This window comes from Chionomys nivalis, chromosome 4, assembly GCF_950005125.1.
Source record: "Chionomys nivalis chromosome 4, mChiNiv1.1, whole genome shotgun sequence".
In the NCBI taxonomy this organism is placed as follows: Eukaryota; Metazoa; Chordata; class Mammalia; order Rodentia; family Cricetidae; genus Chionomys; species Chionomys nivalis.
In genome coordinates, this window is record NC_080089.1 from 30,910,138 (window position 1) to 30,932,665 (window position 22,528).

At 42.1% G+C, this 22,528-nt stretch overlaps 1 protein-coding gene across 2 annotated transcripts in view; it reads left to right on the forward strand.

Moving 5' to 3' along the window:
- Prdm10 (PR/SET domain 10) overlaps positions 1-22,528 on the forward strand; it is a 94,255-nt gene that overhangs the window by 34,433 nt on the left and 37,294 nt on the right. For both annotated transcript variants that reach the window (XM_057767180.1, XM_057767181.1), the window contains exons 4-9: positions 862-921; positions 7,712-7,925; positions 9,374-9,615; positions 11,520-11,723; positions 18,010-18,082; positions 20,018-20,135. In XM_057767180.1, the coding sequence (XP_057623163.1) occupies positions 862-921; positions 7,712-7,925; positions 9,374-9,615; positions 11,520-11,723; positions 18,010-18,082; positions 20,018-20,135 (911 nt within the window). The remainder of the gene's footprint in view (positions 1-861; positions 922-7,711; positions 7,926-9,373; positions 9,616-11,519; positions 11,724-18,009; positions 18,083-20,017; positions 20,136-22,528) is intronic.

A 22,528-nucleotide genomic window follows, 5' to 3' on the forward strand; every position in this document is an offset into this window, starting at 1 on the left:
GAAGAACCTATTGCCAGATAGTGGTGGCATATACCTTTAATCTTAGAACTTGGGAGACAGAGACAGGTTGATCTCTGTGAGTTGGAGGCCAGCCTGGTCTACAGAGTGAGTTCTTTTTTTTTTTTTTTTTTTTTTTTTTTTTTGGTTTTTTCGAGACAGGGTTTCTCTGTGGTTTTGGAGCCTGTCCTGGAACTAGCTCTTGTAGACCAGGCTGGTCTCGAACTCACAGAGATCCGCCTGCCTCTGCCTCCCAAGTGCTGGGATTAAAGGCGTGCGCCACCACCGCCCGGCCAGAGTGAGTTCTAGGACAACCAGAGCTACACAGAGAAACCCTGTTTGGAAAAACTAAAAAAAAAAAAAAAAAATCTAACCTAAAGAACTTGTGGGCATATATGTTCTTTCTACTTTTCTGATGACAAACAAGTGTTCATATTGTAAAGGCTTATAAGCCTGTGTTCCTGATATGCCTCTGTGTAATTCCCAACTCTCAATCCATTTTTACTGACTCACAAATCTCCTCTGTGAGTAGGGTTCAATGTGAATGGTGTATTTTCTTCATGACGTGTCTTTTATGTTTTCATGTCATGCCTTTTTATTAGCTGTGACATTCAGCCTCAAGAGAGGCTTTGCTTGAGAGTAGAATATTGAAGTATGTTAGCCTTTTGGGATGGCTGTTTATTCAATCTCTGGAGCCTTTTGAAGTGAAGACTCCAGGCCAGTACAAGAACACTGTCTTTATCTCCTGCATTAATAAAAGATTACGAACTGTGACTCCAGATAACTCTCCTAAGAGTTGGTACTGAGCAGAGTACTTTTCCTGTGTCTAAAGATCTACTGATAGGTTTGTTTGTTTTTCTTTAGACTCTGTTTACAGACCCAGCTCAGGTAGCTTACGTCCAGCAAGATGCCACAGCTCAACAGGTAAAAAAACCCTTTGTACCATTTGGGACTAATACAGTGGCTGTCATGTTGCTGCAGTCTCCTTCTACCTTTATGCCATCTCTGAGTCTTTGTTTGTTTGTTTAATGTACACTATCTAACTTCTTTAATGTAAACAAAGCAAAACAGAATATAATACTAACACAGTGCTGTCAATATATTGTAATAGCTTGTCAGTAAGGAGTGTTTGGTTAAGGAAGTTTTAAGAAGTAAGCCTATGCTACTGGGAAGATGAGACAGGACAATTGGCTGAGTCCTCCTGGTTGAGACCAGCCTGGGCAAAATAATGAGTCTTTGTATCAGACAAACAAACAGGATATTTGTTCAGCTTTCCAATAAAAGATTGAGATAAGTTTTTTTCTCACAGAGATCCACCTGCCTCTGCCTCCTGGGTGCTGGAATAAAGGTGTGCCCCCCCCACCCCAGCAAGAATGACATAAGTTTAAAAGGTGTCTTTTGGTGGTGGTGGGGATCTGGTATCACTATAATACCAGCACTTGGGAGGCAGAGGCGAGGGAGTTGCAGGCTGGAGAGTAACAGGTTCTAAGCCAGATTGAACTACATAGCTAGGCTCTGAGTCAGGAGTGATGTGGAAAGAGAGACAGAGACTGATGCAACATTATACCTTCTGAAAGCTGGCAAGTCTGTCACCGTGGACACTCTTGGAGTTACTTGAAAGAGAAATTTCTTTTCCAGACAGCAAACGCGGTCCCATTTTCATCCCCTGGTGAAGTATGGTTTTAGAAGGTTGCTGTCCACAGTAGCCTGAAAAAGGCTGTGATGGGGAGTGTTTTGATGGACAAACCAGATGGTTGCAAGTGGCTTTCCTATGACGGAAGAGAGATGACTGTTTATTATATACTTCCTAGTGCTGTATACTTTCTATTGTGTCATATTGTGTGAAATATTCATCCCAGAAAATCAAACCCAAATATGACCAAGTCTGGAGAGTGTTCTGCAGCTGACAGGATGCATGGTAGACAAACTGAACAAGTCAAAAGGCATGCAAGACTTACTGGTAAAATCTAGCCCATGGACTCCAGAGAAATGGCCTGGAGTCTTTTAGTTTTATTTTTTGTTTTGTTTTTGTATTTGAGATGGTCTCATGTATTCTAAGCTGCTGGGCTTGAACTTACTATGGAGCCCAAGATGATTTTGAACTTCTGATCTTCTCACCTTCACTTCTTGTGTGCTGCTGGGATTACAGGCATGCACCATCACACTCAGTATGTGTGTCCTGGGGATCAAACCCAGGGCTTCTGTGCATGCTGTACACACATGTGTTAGCAGAGCTACATCCCAGCCAGATAACCTGTTTGGGTTTCGTTGCTGTTTTGTTTTGTTTTAGTTTGTATAAGCATTTTCCCACTATATCCCCTGACTTTTTCCACAAATAAATTGCATGGGAAAAGAAGAGGAGGGGAACTAATAGTCTTGGATGTCTCAGTAAGTAAATGCTGTATATGTTTTTCATTTGGATCCTGATTTGATAAAATCAAGTGTAAAAAGAGAGGGAGACAATTTGGAAAAATGGTAGTACTAATGGATTTTTAATTATACTAAAGAATATTTCAGTTTTTAGAAATGATAATATTTAAACTATAAAGGTCATTGCATGTAAATACATATACACACACTGAACTGTTTAAAGATAACAGCCTACATATAATGTGTAGGTTTTGCTTCACAATAATTGTGGGAAGTAAAGAGTGTGGGAGATCGGTTGGTGTTTTGAGTCTAAATGGCATGTATATAAAGCTTGTTGCATTAGTTTGTTTAATACATTTGAGATTTGTCCTTATGAGTAAGAAAACAGTGTGTTTGTTTGAGACAGTGTCTTAGTTGTGTGGCCTAAGCTGGCCTCAAATATGTTATTCTCCTGCCTCAGCCTCTCATGGTCTGGGATTATAGATGTGAGCCACCATGCCTAGTTTAAGAAAACTATTGTGACAGTTCTGTGTAAATTGCTTCTGTCGTATTGAGGAAATTTATATTTCTGCCAACTACATGAAAATGCCCATTTTCAACACACTATTACTGGCATATTTACATTCTTTTCAAATTTTGCCAATCTGATATGACAAATGATATTTTGTTGTTTTACTATTGAGACATGTTTTAATTGATGGGTTTGTTTCCATTTGCACCTCAAAGGGCCCTTCATCTTCCTCAATCTCCAGAACCAATCTTATCCTTTGATGTTTTGTATGAAAGGAAAGTTGTGCTTAGATAGCTCTGTGAACCCTGGTATTATAAGTTAGTGTGACTGTAGTTGTTGGCTTAGAGCCTTGCTTGAGTTTGTTCTTCATCCTCTTCTTCATTCTGGGATCAAGTTTAGGGCCTTGAACCTGTGGAACACACAATCTACCACTGAGCTATATCCCTATCTCTATCTGTTGCTGTCTCTCCTTCCTTTCTTCTTTTCTTCTTCCTTCCTGCCTTCCTGCGTGCCTGCGTGCCTGCCTGCCTTCCTGCCTGCCTGCCTGCCTGCCTGCCTGCCTGCCTTCCTGCCTTCCTTCTTGATTCCTACCTTCCTGCCTTAGCTGAAAGGTTTCTTTTTTGTCTTTAGTGATGGGAAGATCTGTTTGAAGCCCTTCTTACGTATTCATTCCTTTGTCTTTAGGAGAGGTACCAGTGATGTGCAGACATGGAAGCACCCACTACTCTTTATTCCCAAAAGTGAGCATGTGTGATTCCCCACACACAGAGAAGAAAATATGCTTCCCTGATAATTGGGCTCAGTAGGAGTCACAAAGCATTCTGTCATATTCACTGCTGTCCAGTGTCATTTTCTGTTTCTCTTCTCAGATGAATTGTGTCCTGAAATGCGTTGTTTACATTTGGGATTAATCACAGGGTGCCGTTAAGTGGGAAGAAAGTGTACATTAAGTTTAGCGAATTCTTTTTCCTTTTGCTGTGTTTGATTTACAGTGGTAAAATATATAGGACTAACAGCCTCATTTTAAATTCCTTTATTCTGTGTAAACCAGGCGCACACGGGTCCCTTACCCACAGCCTGACCATTACCAGGAACATGCATGCATTAACTTGTTGCCTAGCATTCAAGGAGGGGTGAGGTAGGGGTATTTATCTCCTCTGCTGCCTTCCTTGAATAGACTAAATTCCTCAGGGGCTGTTGTAACACAATGGAAAAACCAAGTAGTGGCAGAACTTGAATTTCGTGTCTGCAGCTTAGGGGCTGATAACATACCTCGTCTCTGTGGAACTTAGATGCATACCTAGTGCTCAGTGAATACCAGGTGAACTTGAATTAAACTAATTTGCAGACCATCCCACTGTGCGTTCAGGTCGGTGCTATCTACAAATAGACAGTTCTTACAAAAGAAATGTTCTTTGATGCCTCTCCTGCTTTTTCCATAGTGGTTGTGCTTCAGGTATTCTGTGTTTGCACCTGCTTCAGCGCCAGTCCTCAAAGTTAGTGCAGAAATGGGGGAGAGGGAAGGTTGTCACTGTTTCCATGCCAGCTTTCTCAGCAGTGTCCAAGCCACCGGCAACCTTGCTGAAACAGAATTCTCGTAACTTTATCTATCGAGAAAACTTACTGCTGTAACTTTAGAGTAACTCTGAGTTGTTGAGTGCATCTTTGGTGGCCTCTACAGAGAGAAGAAGACTTTACAAGGAGCAGAGGTTATGTGTGCTGTGGTAACATGCATCCCTAATACCAGCACCGAGTGTAAGTGGCCTACAGTGGAGGGCGGTGTAGCAGACTGCTCAAGGGAGAAGGGAGCTGCTTCCTTGCAGGTTGTGCTGAGGAGTCTGCACTGCAAGAAATCCCGTTCCTCTCCTCACCTTCAGGAGATGACTGTGCTATATTTATTGAGGCTGAGGCAGAGTGTCTTCCTGTTTCCTTCCCCTCCCCCATTAAAAAAAACTTTCTGAAAGTCCCCGAGGTATACAGAGATAGAATGTTGTGTTAAAGTCGTGACCTTTGGGTATGAATGTATGTTAAAACACATGCAGACCACGCAAGCAGGTGCATACCTGTTATCCCAGCTATTTGGGAGGTGGTAACAAGAATCATGAGTTCAGTTGGGTGGTGGTGCGCGCCTTTAATCCCAGCACTCAGGAGGCAGTGCAGGCGGATCTCTGTGAGTTTGAGGCCAGCCTGCTACAGCAAGTTTCAGGACAGCACAGAGAAACCCTGTCTCAAAAAACAACAAAACAACAACAGAAAAGACATGTAAACTCGCTAGGGAATAAACAGGCAAGATGATCAGCTGGAAGTCTGGCTGTATGAAAGATGATGGGATGAATTAGGAATTCTGAGTCCTTGGATATTTGAATCATGGAAAGATTAGACTTTTTAAAAAAAAGATTTATTTATTATGTGTATAGTATTCTGTCTGCATGTATGCCTACAGGCCAGAACAGGGCACCAGATCTCATTACAGATGGTTGTGAGCCACCATGTGGTTGCTGGGAATTGAACTCAGGACCTTTGGAAGAACAGGCAGTGCTCTTAACTGCTGAGCCATCTCTCCAGCCCCTAAACTTTTTTGTTTTTTAAATCGAGTCCTGTGGGAAAAGGCCTAGGTTCTGACAACAGAAGATGTGTATGGGGAGATGTCATTAGGCTGCTCCTAAATGTTCTGGCTGCCTGGGGAGGAAATGAGACCCAGAGTTCTTGGAGAACTAGACTCTGTCTCCAACTGCTGCTGATTTTCAAAGCACAGGAGGGTCAGGGCACCAGATGTGACTTGTTGGGAACTGGAACATGGTTGCATTTAGAAGGCAGGCAAGGGAACAGCATCCTAGCAGAGGAAAACTGCATATGGGGAGATAAAGAAAAAAGGAGAGGGAACATTTAAATGGTGCAGTGACTAAGAAGGACGTGGGTTGAACATGACCAGGTAGTTTATAAAGCTTTAGCACTCATTTTGTAGGGTGCCATTTGTTTTCTGCATATGTGTTGAGCAACTTTAATCCTGTATGTCACCCAAATGTTTGCTTCCTTGCAACACTAACTCGAGTACAAGAAAACACTTACCTCTTTCATTCTTTCCAAGACACTTAAGCCTCTCCAAGTGTTTCAAAGGAGAGCTATCAGCTATGAAATTGTACTGACTTGTTATACCCTATATTTAGTTTTAAAAGTGAAGTGGGGATGTAGCTTAGTGGTAGAACATTTGCCTACTATGTAGAAAGCTCTGGGTTCCCTTCCTAGTGCTGAAGACAAGACAAAACAAAACACTAAGGTAAAACGAACTAGTCCCAGCTACTTAGGAGACAGGAGGATCACTTGACTCTAGCAGTTTAGAGAGCTTGCCTGGGCAACATAGTAATTTTGTTTCTGAAAAATAACAAGCATGACTGGGGAGATGGCTCAGTGGCAAAAATTCTTGTTGTATAAGCATGAAACTTCAGTTTGGGTTTTAGAACCCACATAAAAATGGGAATGGTGGTGTGTGCCTGTGCCTGTAACCCCAGCATCAGAGACAAGTAGATATGTATTAGGAGTTTGTTGGCCAGCCACTCTAGCTGAATTAATGAGCTCCAGGTTCTATAATAGACCCTGCCTCAAAAATTAAGTGGGATATTGATGACTTGGCTCAGTGTCTAAGAACATATACTACTCTGCTAGAGGATCCAAGTTCAAATCCTAGCACCCACATCAGGTGATTCATAACTGCCTATAACTCTAGTTCCAGGGGGATACAGCATCTCTGGCCTCTGTGGGCACCTGATTCATGTATATATTTATAATTTTAAAAAAAGATGGAGAGTGATTAAAAAAAAAACTTTCCAGGAAGTGATAGTACATGCCATTAATCTTAGAACTTGGGAGTCAGAGGCAGGTGGATCTCTGTAAGGTCAAAACCAGCTTGGGCTACAGAACTAGTTATAGGACAGCCAGGGTGCTTACACAGTGAAGTCCTGTCTCAAAAAACCAAAGCAAAGCAACAACTCAATGTTTATATCTAACTCCCACATACTCATGCATAGGCAAGTGTGCCCACTCATGCACGTATATATGTGTACATCACACAAGCATACAGGTTTCTAGAAAAGCAAAGTAATTGAAAAAGCCATGTATTCCCTTTCCTGCATGGTAGTCACTTCTAAAAGGAATGAGGGACTCTTGTCCCAGATTTAATTCATATATGAAGACTGAAATTCCCACACATATCCTCTGAAGGAGGCAATGGAAAAATGCTGTGTGTACACTTGATGTCTCTGGAGGGAGGGTAGAATAGGTCCATTAAGCCAATGTGAATTGTCTTATACAAGCAAGAAGAGGAACTAGATTTGAACCTGTTAGATTCAAATTCAAACTAGATTGAACCTGTGTGTGTCAAAGAGAGACCAAGGCTTCTCAATCTGCCCAGATGTGGGACAGAAGGGGAGGAGAGAGGGTGGAGCTTAAAAGATAAGGGCATTAGACATCTGAAAGGCAAGCACACTTTTCTTCAGAAACTTTTCTTGCAAAAAAAACTAGTGTAAAAAATAGATCCTGAGCTGGGCGATGGTGGCACACACCTTTAATCCCAGCACTCAGGAGGCAGAGGCAGGCGGATCTCTGTGAGTTCGAGACCAGCCTGGTCTACAGAGCTAGTTCTAGGACAGGCTCCAAAGCCACAGAGAAACCCTGTCTCGAAAAACCAAAAAAAAAAAAAAAAAAAGTATAAAAAATAGATCCTGCCAAGCGTGTGTTTGTTGTGTGTGCATGTGTGTCCCAATTGACTTAAAAGAGGTACCTGCTTGCTTTGTCCCTTAAGTTTATGTCCAAGCCTCATTACCTGTACGTAACCAGGTGCTGCCTTCCATTGAGAGTGTGGATGGTTCCGACCCTGACCCTTTGGCAACTCTGCAGAACCCAATTGCTAGACTAGATGCAAAAGAGGAAGAGGATGAGGAAGAAGATGAGGATGAGGATTCGGAGGAAGAAGAGGAAGAGGATGCTGAAGACACTGATGTGGATGATTGGCAGCCTGACCCACCCCGGCCTTTTGATCCCCATGATTTGTGTAAGTGCACGCCCTGGACTCTCCCAGGAAGATGTGTGTGAGTGTAAATATGTGCACAGCAATTGTCCATCCCATATACCAGCTCATTATCTCTGTCTTCCCAGCAGCCTGGAAGGAAGTCATGACCATTGTTTCTGTTTTTTCTCTTTACTGATAAAGAATCTGAAGCCCAGAGGTGGTTAGGTGCCTGTCCAGGGTCAAGAGTGGACAACCAGGCATCCACACCTGGGCTTTGAAATTGCTACACCGAGTCGGCCTAGGTTGGGTCTTTGCACGGTGTTGCTTGTTTCTTTCATGGAATCGTTTAAGAATACTTACATGTTCTCAGGCATTGGAGCACAGATGCACTCCACAGCCTTTATAGGCTGGCCTCTTTCTCAAGATCATAACTTTGAGTGCCTTGAAGGTCTGGACTCTAGCTCTGGGTAGCTGGCCTCACCAAAACTGTCCTTCTGCCCTGCCTGCTCAGGCCTCTGTGTTTACCTACCAACTCATTGTTTATTTCTGTGGCTTTTTGTGCCCACGTGGCAAAGACTGACCTCATTTACTTGAGTGACTAAGGCGGCTTTGCACTTGCCTCCTAGGATTTCTGTGCTGGTAAAGCTTTCTGTGTGGGGCCAATATTCAGCCCCATGTAACAAAGAACTTCATTTTGTTTTTCTTTGAGTTTACAAGTTTTTAAGGCAACTCTTTAATCAAATGCACTGAAACCTACTTTATCTTATAAATATTAATACAAAGTTAGTCTCCATTACTTGAAAAGTATAGAAATTGTGAATCTCTAAACCAGGTCATCACATAACCAGAGGGGGTGTGACGTGATGAGTGTGAACTGTTTGGCCTGGTTTCTCTGGTTTGTGGCCCTGAGTATATATTCTGAGCTCCTCTGGCAGAGGGAGTGAGCATACCTGCCTGGCTTGAGGCAAATGGAGAATTCAACCTGAGCTGAGAATGTGTCCCTAGGGCTAAACTAAAGGTGCCGTCTGAGTAATAAAGGAGGCATTTTGGCGATGCTCAGTGTAGCATCCTCTGGCCTTGCAACCTGACGTGGACAGCATTGTTTGCTTTAGACGGAAATAGATTCTCAAACTCACTGGGAGGAAGTGGATTTGGGTTGATTCCCCAACAGCTTTGTTAAAATAATTTTGTCTCATCAGATTTCTCAACATTTAACTTTAGTAAGCTTTTCTTTTCTTTTTTTTCTTATAATTGATTTGTAAATTGTGTCTACTGTTTGAACCACTATCCAGCAGGGAGATAAGTCATGATTTGCATATTATCTTTAGCAGGTATAAGGGATTAGCATGATGTTAGGCGGAGCCCTTGTAGGGGTTAATGGAAGTTTGGCCTGAAAACGTTGGTTTGGGATTTTTTTTTAAAGGTCATCCCTTTTATTGTTGAATCAAGAAGTTTTGAGGCATTTGACTTTTTCAAGCTTTCTCTTGCAGGGTGTGAAGAGTGTAACAACGCGCATTCTTCTGTGTGCCCAAAGCATGGCCCCTTGCATCCGATCCCTAACCGGCCTGTGCTCACTCGGGCAAGGGCAAGTCTGCCTCTGGTCCTCTACATAGACAGGTTCCTTGGGGGAGTGTTCTCCAAAAGACGGATTCCTAAGCGCACCCAGTTTGGCCCTGTAGAGGGGCCTCTGGTCAGGGGGTCGGAGCTGAAAGACTGCTACATTCATCTCAAGGTAATGGGTTTTCTCCCACTTCCTTGTTCGCTAAGACTTTCCAAGAGGCACTTATCTGTTTCCACCTCAAACCAGCTATTTGCTGGTAGTTTTCTTGGCATGCTTTAAGTTGCTTAGGAAGCTTGCTCTTTGCCCTCAATAAACCTAGAGATGGTAAGTGGCTGCTGCTTGAGGCCTTGTCATTTGGAGATAAGTAGTCCTGGGAGCTAGAAGTAATATGGGGGGCTTTCATCCTAAAACGTCACAGGACGCTTGTGGGAACAAAGCACTGGCCATGCAAACACAAGGACCAGAATTCAGACCATCAGCACCCATATGGTGGCTCCGAACATCTAGAATACTAGTCCTAGGTGATCCAGTGCCTTCTTCTGGCTTCTATGGGCACCAGGCATTCATGTGGTGCACAGACATACATGCAGGCAAAACACTCACACACATTCAGTAAATAATAATAAAAAGCCTGGAAAGTATGGTGACCCATGTGTAGTTCCAGTAATCTGGAGGTGGAGGCGGGATCCTAGGAGCAGGTGAGTTGAATTGAATTAACAAGCTCAGGGCCCACTGCCTTAAAATAAAATGAAGAGCTATTGAGGAAGATACCCAGTATCACCCTCTGGTTCACACACGCATGTACATACATGTGCACACTGCACAAACCTGCTGTGTAGCTTAAATAATGGAAATGTACTTCTCAAAGCTCTAAGGACTGCCAGGCAAAGATCAAAGTGTTGGCAAGATTGGTTTCTGCAGTGTCTCTCCTTGGCTTTCAAATGCCTGCCACTTTGTGTCCTCACAGGTTCTGCCCCTGTGTTTGTCTTCATATTCCCTCTTATTGGATTACAGCCTTCCCTGACAGTGCCAGCCATGTTAACTTAATCACCTCTTTAAAGGTCTTGACATAAATGTGGTCATATTCTGAGGAATCAGGATTATAGGATTCCTGAATGAATTTTTTTAGGGCTTGGGGTGGGGGTACATAAAATTAAAAACTTAACGGAACCCTGTGAGGTTTTTCTCTGTAGCCCTGGCTTTCCTGGAACTTCCTATGTAGACCAGACTGGCCTCAAATTCACAGAGCTCTACCTACTTCTGCCTCCCAAGTGCTGGGATTAAAGGCACAAGCGACTATGCCCAACTGTATTTTCTATTCTAAACAAAATGATCGTAGAGGACTGCAGATGTACTTATGTGATCCAGTCTGTCCTGTAATCCCAACATTCAAAATGCAGAGACAGGAAGATCAGAAGTTCAAGGTCATTCTTGGTTACACAGTGAGTTTGAGGCTAACCTGGGCTACATGAGAGCCTAGCTGAAAAAAATTTTTACTTTAGAGCTGGGTGTGGTAGCACACACCTATAATCCCAGCAGTTGTGAGGCTGAGGCAGGAGGATTGCGAATTCCAGGGTAGCCTGGGCTACATATCCAGACCCTAAATCCCCAAGGAAGACTTTAACTAGAATACGGAGAAGCCTGTGGCTATATGTACTCTGTGTGTGCTGGAATGGTTGCCTAAGACACTTTCAGTCTTGGAATGGGTCTAACCTGTGGCATTCTTTGTGGTAAAGAATAGTTCACAGACAATGGCAGTGGAGGAACACTGCTCAGTGGTTAACAGCACTTGCTGCTTTTTTAGAGGACCGGGGTTTTATTCCCAGCACCTACATGGCAGCTCACAATCATCTATAATGGCAGTTCCAGGGGATCTTGTGCTCCTTCTGATCTCTGTGGGCTCCTGCATTCATGTAGTGCACTGTCAAACACTCAGGCACACACATAAAACAAACTAAAAATATATTTAAAAGAAAAGCATAGCTCATCAGGGCCGGAGGGATGGCTCAGCAGTTAAGAAGGTGTATTGCTTTTCTAGAGGACTCCAGTTCAGTATATCTTCTCTTTGGTTACAGGTTTCTCTTGATAAAGGAGACAGAAAAGACAGGGATTTGCATGAAGACCTGTGGTTTGAGTTGTCTGATGAGACCCTTTGTAACTGGATGATGTTTGTGCGCCCAGCCCAGAACCACTTAGAACAGAACCTGGTAGCTTACCAATATGGCCACCATGTGTATTACACGACAATAAAGAACGTGGAGCCCAAGCAGGAACTGAAGGTACAGAACTGGATCCTCAGCAGCCTGCTAGCCAGAGTGGTGATAAGGGCTCTTTTCTATAGAAGGATCCTTTCCTGGTTATTCTTTTCTTATTGGGTGACTTCAGCCTTCCTTTTGCTTCCAGGATCCCTCTCCCCCACAATTACAAAAGCAATCTGTGGATGTTGAAGCCTCTTATGAAAGTATGTGTGCAGAGCCCATGTCTGTCCTCGCAGGTGTCTCAGATAATTTCTAGACTATTTATAATATCTCCTGCTAAATAAATGCTGCACAAATAGTCATTATACTTAATGTATAGGAATAATGGCAAACAAAATCTTCACTTCAGTATGGATAGTGATTTTATTCATATATTTCCATTCTGTTGTTGTCAGAACCCTGAATCAGCAGGGCTAACTGTACTGTGTGCTGAACACTTTCAATAACCTGTCAATGAAACAGTATGAAAATAGGTCACTTTTGTGTTCTTCAAGGGCCTACAGCAAGGCATCGAATAACTGTGGTGGGGAAGCTGGTGATGGTGGTGGGTGACTGAAGCTGCGTGCCATTGTATGTACTAAGGAAGAATTGAGAAATGGGAGATTTTGTAAAATGGAATTCAGACGTATGTCTAAGATTCCTTTTCTTTATCTAAAAACTTTTTCAGCTGGGTGGTGATGGTGCACGCCTTTAAAATCCCATTACTCGGGAGGCAGAGGCAGGTGAATCTCTGTGAGTTCGAGACCAGCCTGGTCTACAAGAACTAGTTCCAGGACAGGCTCCAAAGCTACAGAGAAACCCTGCCTTGAAAAACCATAAATAAATAAACAAATAAATAAAAGAAAAATAAAAAAATAAAATAAAAACTTAACTTTTTCAAAGAATTTATGTGCTGGCTTCTGATTTCAGAAATAATTTTGGGGAATAATTGTTAGAACTTATTTATGAACTCAATGACATAATAAAAATTGTGCTACGGTTCTATATGTAGATGAACATTGTTTTTTTTTATTCTTTTCCACTGATGGGGATTGAATTTGTGTACTTGTACGTGACAGGCAAGCAGTCACCCCCTCATCTACACTCCCAGCCTGTGGGGTCTCCCTGCACAGCTCAGGCTGGCCTTAAATTAAGATTCTCCTAGTCTTAGTCTCCCTAGTACTGTTATTATAGGCACATTCCACTATGCTCAATTGACATAGAAGTTTTGTTTGTTTGCATTAGAGTCTTTAAAAATACTTTTATTAATTCTTTGATAATTTCATGCAGCGCACTTCGGCCATAGCCACTCCCACTTCCTCCCATTAGCTCTTTTCAGCTCGGCCTGCATCTCCCTACCCCACAAAACAGTTAATAACCCATTGATTTCCGTTTCTGCTGGGGCATGGGCATCCACTGGATTGTGGCCAGTCTACTAGAACTCACACCTTTAAGAGATAGGACCTTATGTAGCTCTGGCTGGCCTCTAACTTGCTATGTAGCTAAGAAATAACCTTGAATTTCTAGTCTCCCCCTTCCATCTCCCAACTTCCGGGATTACAGGTGCATAGTACCAAGTGTAGCTTCTAACATTTGTAATAAAGAAAAAGGCCTGAAAAGAATGCTTCTAGTTTGGAAATACCATTTTGCTCATTCTCCCTCCATCCCCTCTCCTCTAAGTGCTGGGTATAGAACTACTGAGCTGCATCCTGAGTTCTGTTTTCTCTTTGGAAATAGCAAATAGAACTACAGGGGTAATGATGGATAGAACCAAATTAGAATAGTTAGGTATAATAAATAACCAAGGCCGGTGGATCTGGCTCAGTGGTAGAGTACTTGCCTAGCATAAGCAATACTCTGGATCTGATACCTAGCAGTACAACAAAATAAAACAAGGCTGGGTGTGGTGATGGATGCTTTTAATCTCAGCACTAGGAGGCAGAGTTCAGTACCAGGCTGGTCTGCATAGCTAGTTATAGCCCAGCTAGGGTTACATGGGGAGACCCTGCCTCAAAGAAAAAAGAAAAGAAAAAAAAGAAAGAAGGATCCCAATCAAGGAAGCAATTGAATGGAGATTTTTGTAATGCAGTTTGTATGTTTACATATAAAAATTGGAAGAGTGTTTTTCACATTCAGCCTCACTAGATGCATACGGAGAAATGCAGGAAGAGACCTTATTTGGAAGAAACAAGTAGTAAAGACCTGGTAAAATAATTTCTCAATAATTTGAAAAGCACTTAAAGGGCTCAACTATAGCTTGTTGGAGAATGCTTGCCTATTGTGTGTAACATTATAAGTTAGAATCCTCAGTATCACAGAAGATAAGATATGAGTTACTATCTTTGTTACTTTAAATTAGCAGAAATAAATGGGTAAGGTATAATAAAGATGAAGGTTTTAAAACACAGACATCAAGCCGGACAGTGGTTGCACATGCTTTTAATCCCAGCAATGGGAGGCAGAAGAAGGTGGATCTCTGAGTTCCAGGCCAGCCTGGTCTACAGAGTGAGTTCCAGGACAACCAGAGCTACACAGAGAAACCGTGTCTCAAAAAAAAACAAAACCAACCAACCAACCAAACAAAAACCAGACACCAGGGACTGGTAGAGAGAGAGGCACTTAGACACAGGCCTGGTGACCTGAGTTCAGTTCCTAGATCCACAAGGTGGCAATATAGAACCAGCTCCTGAGGGATTTTCTGACCTCTGTTGTACACATATCCCTTCCTGCACTTGAACACAGGTGTACACACACACACTCACACACACACTAAAGTAAACAAAACAGACTTTGGTTATACAGTTAGATTTCTTTGTAGAGTATGAGTATTTATGAGTCAGTACAAAAATATTCTTGTCCAAGTGAGACAAATCCTTCAGTTGATCTGAGGAAACAGTTACAAAAAAAGATAAAACTAGACATATTAGAACACAATAATACTTTATTTCCCTACTCTAAGACATAACAGCTTGGGGCTGGAGAGATGGCTCAGTGGTTAAGAGCATTGCCTGTTCTTCCAAAGGTCCTGAGTTCAATTCCCAGCAACCACATGGTGGCTCACAACCATCTGTAGAGGGGTCTGGTGCCCTCTTCTGTTCTGCAGGCATACACACAGACAGAATATTGTATAGTTAATGAATAAATAAATATCACAAAAAGACATAACAGCTTTTAAGATGCTCCATTAAGAAAATTGTTGTCAATTTTTCTCTTACAGTTCCTTCATAAAATCAATAAAATGATTATTTCATCATTATAAAAGAAACTACTTTATATTTGATTAGAATTCATTCAATTAAAAATTATGCTCCACCAGTGCATGAATAATTGGGCACATTGAGCCCCAAGTACTGTTCTTTTAAGACAGGGTCTTACTGTATATGTCTGATGGCCTAGAACTCACTGTGTGGCCCTCCCGTCTTCAGACTGCTATCTTGTCACAGCCTCCCAGTGCTGGGATTACAGGCTAGCCCACAGTGTTGGACATCCTGAAATATTTTCAAAGTAAGTATCATACTCTTGCTTCTGGAGTGTTTGCCCACACACTGCTGTCCTGTCTGCAAGGCTGGACACTGCATTTTCCCGTTTGTTTGACTTTCTCCTGAATTGAATTGTGCGTGGAAATTAATGAGGTCTCTGATCAAACCATCAGGAACTTCCTGACTATACTGCTTGGTGCCTTAGTGAGAGCCAGCAGATGCTCACCAACCTTGTGTTGCTTTTAAGTTTTTATTCCTGAATTTATTCTTGAGGGAAATGACAGGTTTGGGGGCTTTGCTTGCATTGCTTAACAATTGTGTACAAGTCGCTGAGCCCAGGAGGAGGCGAGGACAGCCTAAGGGACCAGGCTAGGCCTGTGCAGAAGTGGGAAGCAGGCCACTAGCACTAGTTGCACCAAGGCTGTTGGGTGCCAGGGTGTGAGATACTTTCTGATTCCTCTTCTAACAACAGCCAAGTGCCCAGGTGATCTTTTTTGTTTTGTTTTGTTTTTGGCTCCTCCCCCCCAACACACACACACACACACACACACACACACACACACGGTTTCTCTGTGTTAGTCCTGGCATTCACTCTGTAGACCAGGCTGGCCTCAAACCCAGAGATCCGCCTGCCTTTACCTCCCAAGTGCTGGGATTGAAGGTGCGCACCACCACTGCCTGACTTATGTAGTAGGAAAATGACAAACTTCATAAAACTATAACCAGAGGGGCATAGTTAATTGTGGAACACACATTGTGCAAAATATTTTGCTATAGAAGTTCTCCTTATATAAATACCCTCATAGATTTAATGCACATAAAATTATGCACAACTAACTAAATCATTTAGCCGTTAATACATACTGTGTGTTTCCTACATTTAAAAAAGCAGGCTTTCTCTGTGTTTATCAGACTTGTATCTAGAGGGAGAGGTAAACAGAAAGGTGTAAAACAAACAGTATCAAGTAGAGTAAGTGTTATGGTGCAAAGAGAGCAAGTAACAGGGCAGGGACCAATTTGGGTTTGCTGGATTGGAAGACTGGCTAGGAGATGAAGGCTGGGGTGGCAGAACGGGAAACACCAACACTGCATTCCTGGAGTCAGGACAGCTCCAGGCTTTCAACCACTGGGTTTGTTTGGGTAGGACCTCTTGGTTGGCCAGTAGGTAGTGACAAGGGCTGCTGTGTAGCAATATAGCAGGGAGATTACAGTGTTCTTTGGAGATCATTATTATGCTTTTCAGGTTTATCATAAAACAAGAAGCCAAATGGAAACCCATACAACAAAAACCAATTGTGTTTTTAAGAAGAGCATCGTGGGACTGGAAAGATGACTCGGGTTAAGAGCACTTGCTGTTCTTACAGAGGGCCCAGTCTCAATTTTCAGCAACCACATGATGGTTCACAACTATCTGTAACTCCAGTTCCAGGGTCTTTGATAATCTTTTCAGACAAAGCACACATATGATATGCAGACAAAATAGTCATATACATAAAATAAACAGAAGAAAGAAGAAGAGGAGGAAGAAGAAAGACAACTATGGCAGAAATGGGAATTGCAAGGAAGAAGGGAGGGTAGTTAGAGGGTGAGGTGGTAATCTAGGCAAGAGATGGTACTGGAATGAATCTAGTAGCTGAAACACTGCATAGATAGTGTTTCACATCTGAGGACAGCTCTTGATAAAGATACTGAAGCAAATGGAGAAATAAAAGATGCCTTAGGTTTTAAGTCTTAAGTACCTGTTGGGAGGTACAACATTTAAAGTCGGAGCTGGTGAAGGCTGGCAGCAGTAGAACACTGTGCTAGTACATACAAGGGATTGCATTCCCAGCACTACAGAAACAAAACAGCAACAGCCATTCTTGCCTAAATATTAGAGATAAAGCTAAGCATGGCAGTACAAACTTGGAATCATAGCTCCTCAGCAGGCTGAGGCAGCAGGATTACAAATTGGAGGCCAGTCTGAGCAACATAGTGAAATCTTGTCTAAAAATAAAAATATAAAAGGGCTGGGGATGGGGCTCATCAGTAGACTGTTTGCAAAGCATGCACAAATTCCAGGGCTCAATCTTCCAATCCACATAGACGGCATATGGTACATAAGCCTATAATCCCAGCACTCAGGATCTAGGAACAGGAGGATCAGAAATTCAAGGCCATTCTCAACTACTTATTGAGTTTGAGGCCAGCCTGGGGGGGAGGCGACATGAGACTCTGGGGGGAAAAAGTAAAAAAAATTAAAAAATAAAAAAAAAAAGTAAGAGAGATTTAGGAGTTAACAACATGGAGTTAGTTGAAAATGGGTATGACAGCAGGGGAAACTAAGAGGACTCAGGGTTTAGGCTAAGCTTTGAGGGGCAGCAACACGTAGAGGGCCAGGGCTGGAGGAAGGTGACAGCCAGGGAAAATGAACAGAAACAGAGGCTAAGAGGACAGAAAGGAAGACCAGCCCCAGAGAACACAGGAGCTTTGGATATAGTCCCACCCGCGGGTCCAGCGTTAAACTGAGTGACAGTGTCTGTGATTACAGTTGTATAAAAAACCCATATATAAATGTAGAACTTTAAAAAGGATGTTTTATTTAGGCAAAGATACTAAACCTTGTGAAATTTTTAAATAACAAAAACATTTTTTTAAGAAGGAAGAAGAAAACAGGCAATGCATCCGGATCCTAGATGTCTTGATGGGTCCATCTGCCTGCTAGGTATCGTGGGGGCCCAGTGTGGCTGCTGTTGTTAACGGATGTGTTAGTGAAATGCCCACATATGCAGGCAGGAGACGTCATTTAAGCATGCAAAGCACAGCTGGTGACATCTGCTGGGTCTTGATGGTGTCCTTGGTTCTTACAGGTGTGGTATGCTGCATCCTATGCTGAATTCGTGAACCAGAAAATCCATGACATATCTGAAGAAGAAAGGAAAGGTGCCTGATCTTTTGCGTGTGCCTTTTTACATGAATATAATACCGTTATGTAGCATCTGATTTTCCCATCTCAGTGTATCTCCCAAGAGTAGGTTTCTTCAGAGCTACACATCTCCGATTAATCCTAGGATCAAATTACAATGACAGCTTTGCATTTCTTCCTTGGGTACTAGAAAATAGTGTTTAATATAACAAAACCCTCCCGTTATCCGTTGAGGACCTTAGAGTCAGAGGAAGATTCCCATCTGAAATTAATCATATCTGAACACATAGCAAGGTAAGAGCTGACCTTGTTTTTATTGTAAATGTGATAATGTGAAGTGTAATATACCTATAGAAAGGTACACAGATAATGAAGTGTATTCCACTTGGTTAATTTTCACAGTGAACACACCTGCATAAAAAATCCCCAAGCGTTCTGTCCTGATTTCCAATATCCCACACTAACTGCTTATTAGTGAATTGTTCATAAGTGATGTGCTACAATGCACATTTTTTGTGTTTGGGCATCTTTTGCCTGAATATACTCTTTTCTTTGTTTCTGGAGCTGGGAACTGAACCTAAGGCCCTGGGCTTGCTTAGCAGGTGTTCTCCCACTGAGCCAAACCCCTAACCTCTAGGTGAACATAGTTTAAAAATACATCCACATTGTTATCTAGAATGTTAATTTTGTATTATGAATGCTGTTAGTCTCTCTACTTTTGACTGAGTAACAGTTTGTCTACCTTGTTATAGATTTAGTTTTATGGTGGTAAGTACTCAGAATTAGGTCACATTTCATAGGTGAAAGGGTTGAAGGCATAGTCTTCCATAAGACTCACTTCAGACACCAGCTCCAAGGTTCTGTGGTTCCCAATGCCATTCATACTTCTAGTCACAATTTAGGGGACTCCCCATACCCTTCTAGGATTCATTATTTATTAGAATGAATCATGGGACCTGGGAAAATACTAAATCAATGATTAGAGTTTTATAATAAAGGATATACACCAGGATCAGCCAAATAAAGAGACATACAGAGTCTCAGAATGAAGTATTTGTGTCCCCAAGACATAAACCCTCCTGGGGTAGTGATGTGTTGTGCCCAACCATAAAGGCTCAATGTTGTCCAGAGCTTTTATTGAGGTTATTATATAGGCCTCACTCATGGAACAGCTGGCCATGTGACTGAACTCAGTCTCTAGCTTCCCTTCTCTGACTTGTCTAAGACTGGCACCAGGAAGCTCAAAGCACTGAAATTCTAATCATAGAGTCCTGTTTTTCTAGCCAGGTCAGCTCCCACTTTGAGCCATCTCAGGGTAAAGTCAGGTAGTACTAATGAAAACAAAGAATGCCCTATCATTCAGGAAATTCCGATGACTTAGAGGTTACCTTCAAAGGACCAGGCATAAGGGCGATCAGATTTTTTTTCCAGCATACAACTGTTGGAAGTTTGTGACTGTGTTGAGTGCAGCTGTATTTACTCTTGTGTGTGTGTGTGTTTTAGGGGTGTCTGTGCACACTCTTGTTGGCTGTACATTTAGGTAAGGGATTGCTACTGGGTCACGGAGTGTGTGCATAATTCAGGCTTGGAAGGTAGGGTTGGACGTTTGCTAGATTGTATTGGACATTGATGTTTGTTATGATAAGGCATTCCCTTAATTATGAGACTTAGATCTGAACCAGGAAGTTATCTAAGCACAGATCTCCTTTATAGATTTTTTTTATATTTCGAGGGTGGTATGATAGTGTGAATCCTTTGATGTTTTATATGAAAGTTGTAGGGAATAAGACCCTAAATACCACTTTTCTGCCAAACTTCAGCTTCTGATTTGGTAACAGGAAATTAATTCAAATAGTAGTTGCTGTCTGCAGTGAAGTAAGACGGTGGAAATAGCAGGAGTCTGGTGTCTGTTGATCATAGCCATAAATTATGATTTTCTCTCATGGCTGTAGTCCTTCGAGAGCAAGAGAAGAATTGGCCCTGCTATGAGTGCAATCGCCGGTTCGTCAGCTCAGAGCAGCTGCAGCAGCACCTCAATTCTCATGATGAGAAACTAGACGTGTTTACCAGGTAGGTATATGAGGCAAAGACTCGCAGACTTGGTTCTTAATGGCTCTCAATCATTGCTGGATGTGTAAAAATATGTGTATGTGTGTGTGCACACATGTGTGCGTTTGGGGGGCACACATGTACGGATAACCAAGTAGGCTGCTGAATACCGTGGGAAATACCTTCTTCTTTATTTTCTGTTTATTTTTTTCCATAACTCATACCTGCATTAGGAGATTCTTTTACTCTAGTTAAATCTCTCTCTCTTTTTTTTTTTTTTTTTTTTTTTTGGTTTTTCGAGACAGGGTTTCTCTGTGGCTTTGGAGCCTGTCCCTGCCTCTGCCTCCCGAGTGCTGGGATTAAAGGCGTGCGCTACCATCGCCCGGCTAGTTAAATCTCTTTTAACTAGATTCTGAATTAGGAATGTTTTTAACTATTTATTATTTTTATTTTTTGTATCTATTTGTGGCTTGCCTGTGCACCATATGTGTGCTCTGGCAGAGACCAGAAGAGGGCGTCAGATCCCTGGAACTGGTTTACAGACCTTTATTGGCAGTCATGTGGGTCCTAGGGATTGAATCCAGGTGCTCTGGAAGCACAGTCAGTGTTCTTAAGAGCAGTCAGTAAGCCAGTGTTCCAGCCCCCCCCCCCCCCGAACTGGGAATTCTTAAGGCATCAGATACATTTGAAGTAATATGCATCCCTGATTTTCACACTTTTCTCACTACTATCATTTCTTCACAAGAACAAATTATATGCTTAATTACACTATATAAAAAAGAGACAGTGGAGAGTCATGTAGGATAAAGTAGGCAAGAGCCAGATCAGATGGTACAAAATTTAACCTTACTGAAAAGTATGATAGATGGCCTTCAGTGTACATTGAGAACCTCAGTCTAGCTAATACAGGGAGTCTTGCTAGAGCTTATTGAGCAGGTCAGGTGAGACTTATGTAGAGAAGGGTGGTAGTAAAGGACAGGTCTACTTTTACAGGGTTTGGAAAGAGGAGCTGACATAAAGCCATATTTTGAAAAATGGGCAAAAAGATGTCTTGGGAGGAACCATGTAATTGTCTGCAACACTGAGTACCCATCTTGGGTTTCCGGTCACAAAATAGGAAAGAGACCACAGCAAGTGTGTGTGCTGTTTTCCAGCTACGACAGTACCAGTAGAGAGAGGGCTGGGAGCTGAATGACACAGGCTTGTAGTTTCCTTACACACATCAACACAGGAGACATAAGCGCAATAGGGGTGGGGATCAAAAGCAAACAGGATAGTGATAGATAGCTCTGGGAGTGTGTGCTGTGGAAGAAGAGAGGGCAGGGCTGGAAGTGGGTACTAAAGATGTGATCTGGACAGCGAGAAGATAGTTTCAGGTGGACAGTGCGTGGACTTGGGATAATGGGACTTTATACTAAGAGTGACAACAGCGAGGCTATGACCACAGGAGTGAATGTCTTGGGAGGGGACAACACAATGAGATTCAAGTCACTCAGGTTTGAGTATCCCTAAAAGTGTCCATGGCTTTGTTGTAACATTTTATACCACACTCTGACTTTTGGTTTGCAGGCCTACAGTCTCTGCTAGATCTCGAGGGCAACAGCTGTCACGTGTATTGTGATGTCTCTGGTGCTTTGCATAGTGTATGACACAGAGAAAATGTTTACTAATTACCTGTTAAAATAAATTTGTCACAACTAGGAAAGTTCCAATTTTGGATATATTCTACTAACAATGAGCAACTATCAAATTTTTATGTGTAATAATGGCATTATGTTTTTATATGAATGTATACATATGTAGAATTGTTAGGATTTGGAGATGCTTCTGGAGGTACTTGCAGCTAAAAGAATGCCTGAAATTTATTGGGTATATATGTAGGGAAGTAGTGGGGATATAGATAGCATAAAATTGCTCATAAGTCTTAAAATTGAGTATGAATATATTGGCTCATTCTTCTTTTCTCTCCATTTACCTATATCTAGAATTTTCCATAATAAAGAATCTTTTAAAAGTTCCTGGAGTCCAGGTGAGGTGTTGGCTGCCTGTAGTGACAAGTCAGTTGGAGACAGAGGCAGATCCCTTCAGCTCAGGAGTTTTGGCCAGCCTAGGCAACGTAGTAAGACTCCATCTTAGAAAAAAGCAAATAAGAAAAAAAAATCCTGGAAAATATTTATTTGTTTAATAGCTGCATGGAACATGATCTTATTAATATTATATGAATCCCTCCACACTGTGTTAGCTCTTCATTGCTAGGACAAAATAAATGAGAAAAATAATTCAAGGGGAGAGGATTGTTTTGTTTGTAGGTTCAGTCTTCTGTGGTGGAAAGGGCACGACAGAGCAGAGCTGTTCACCTCACAGTGCCAAACAGCAGCGAGAGGACGCCCGTCCTAGTGACTTTCTCCTTTTTA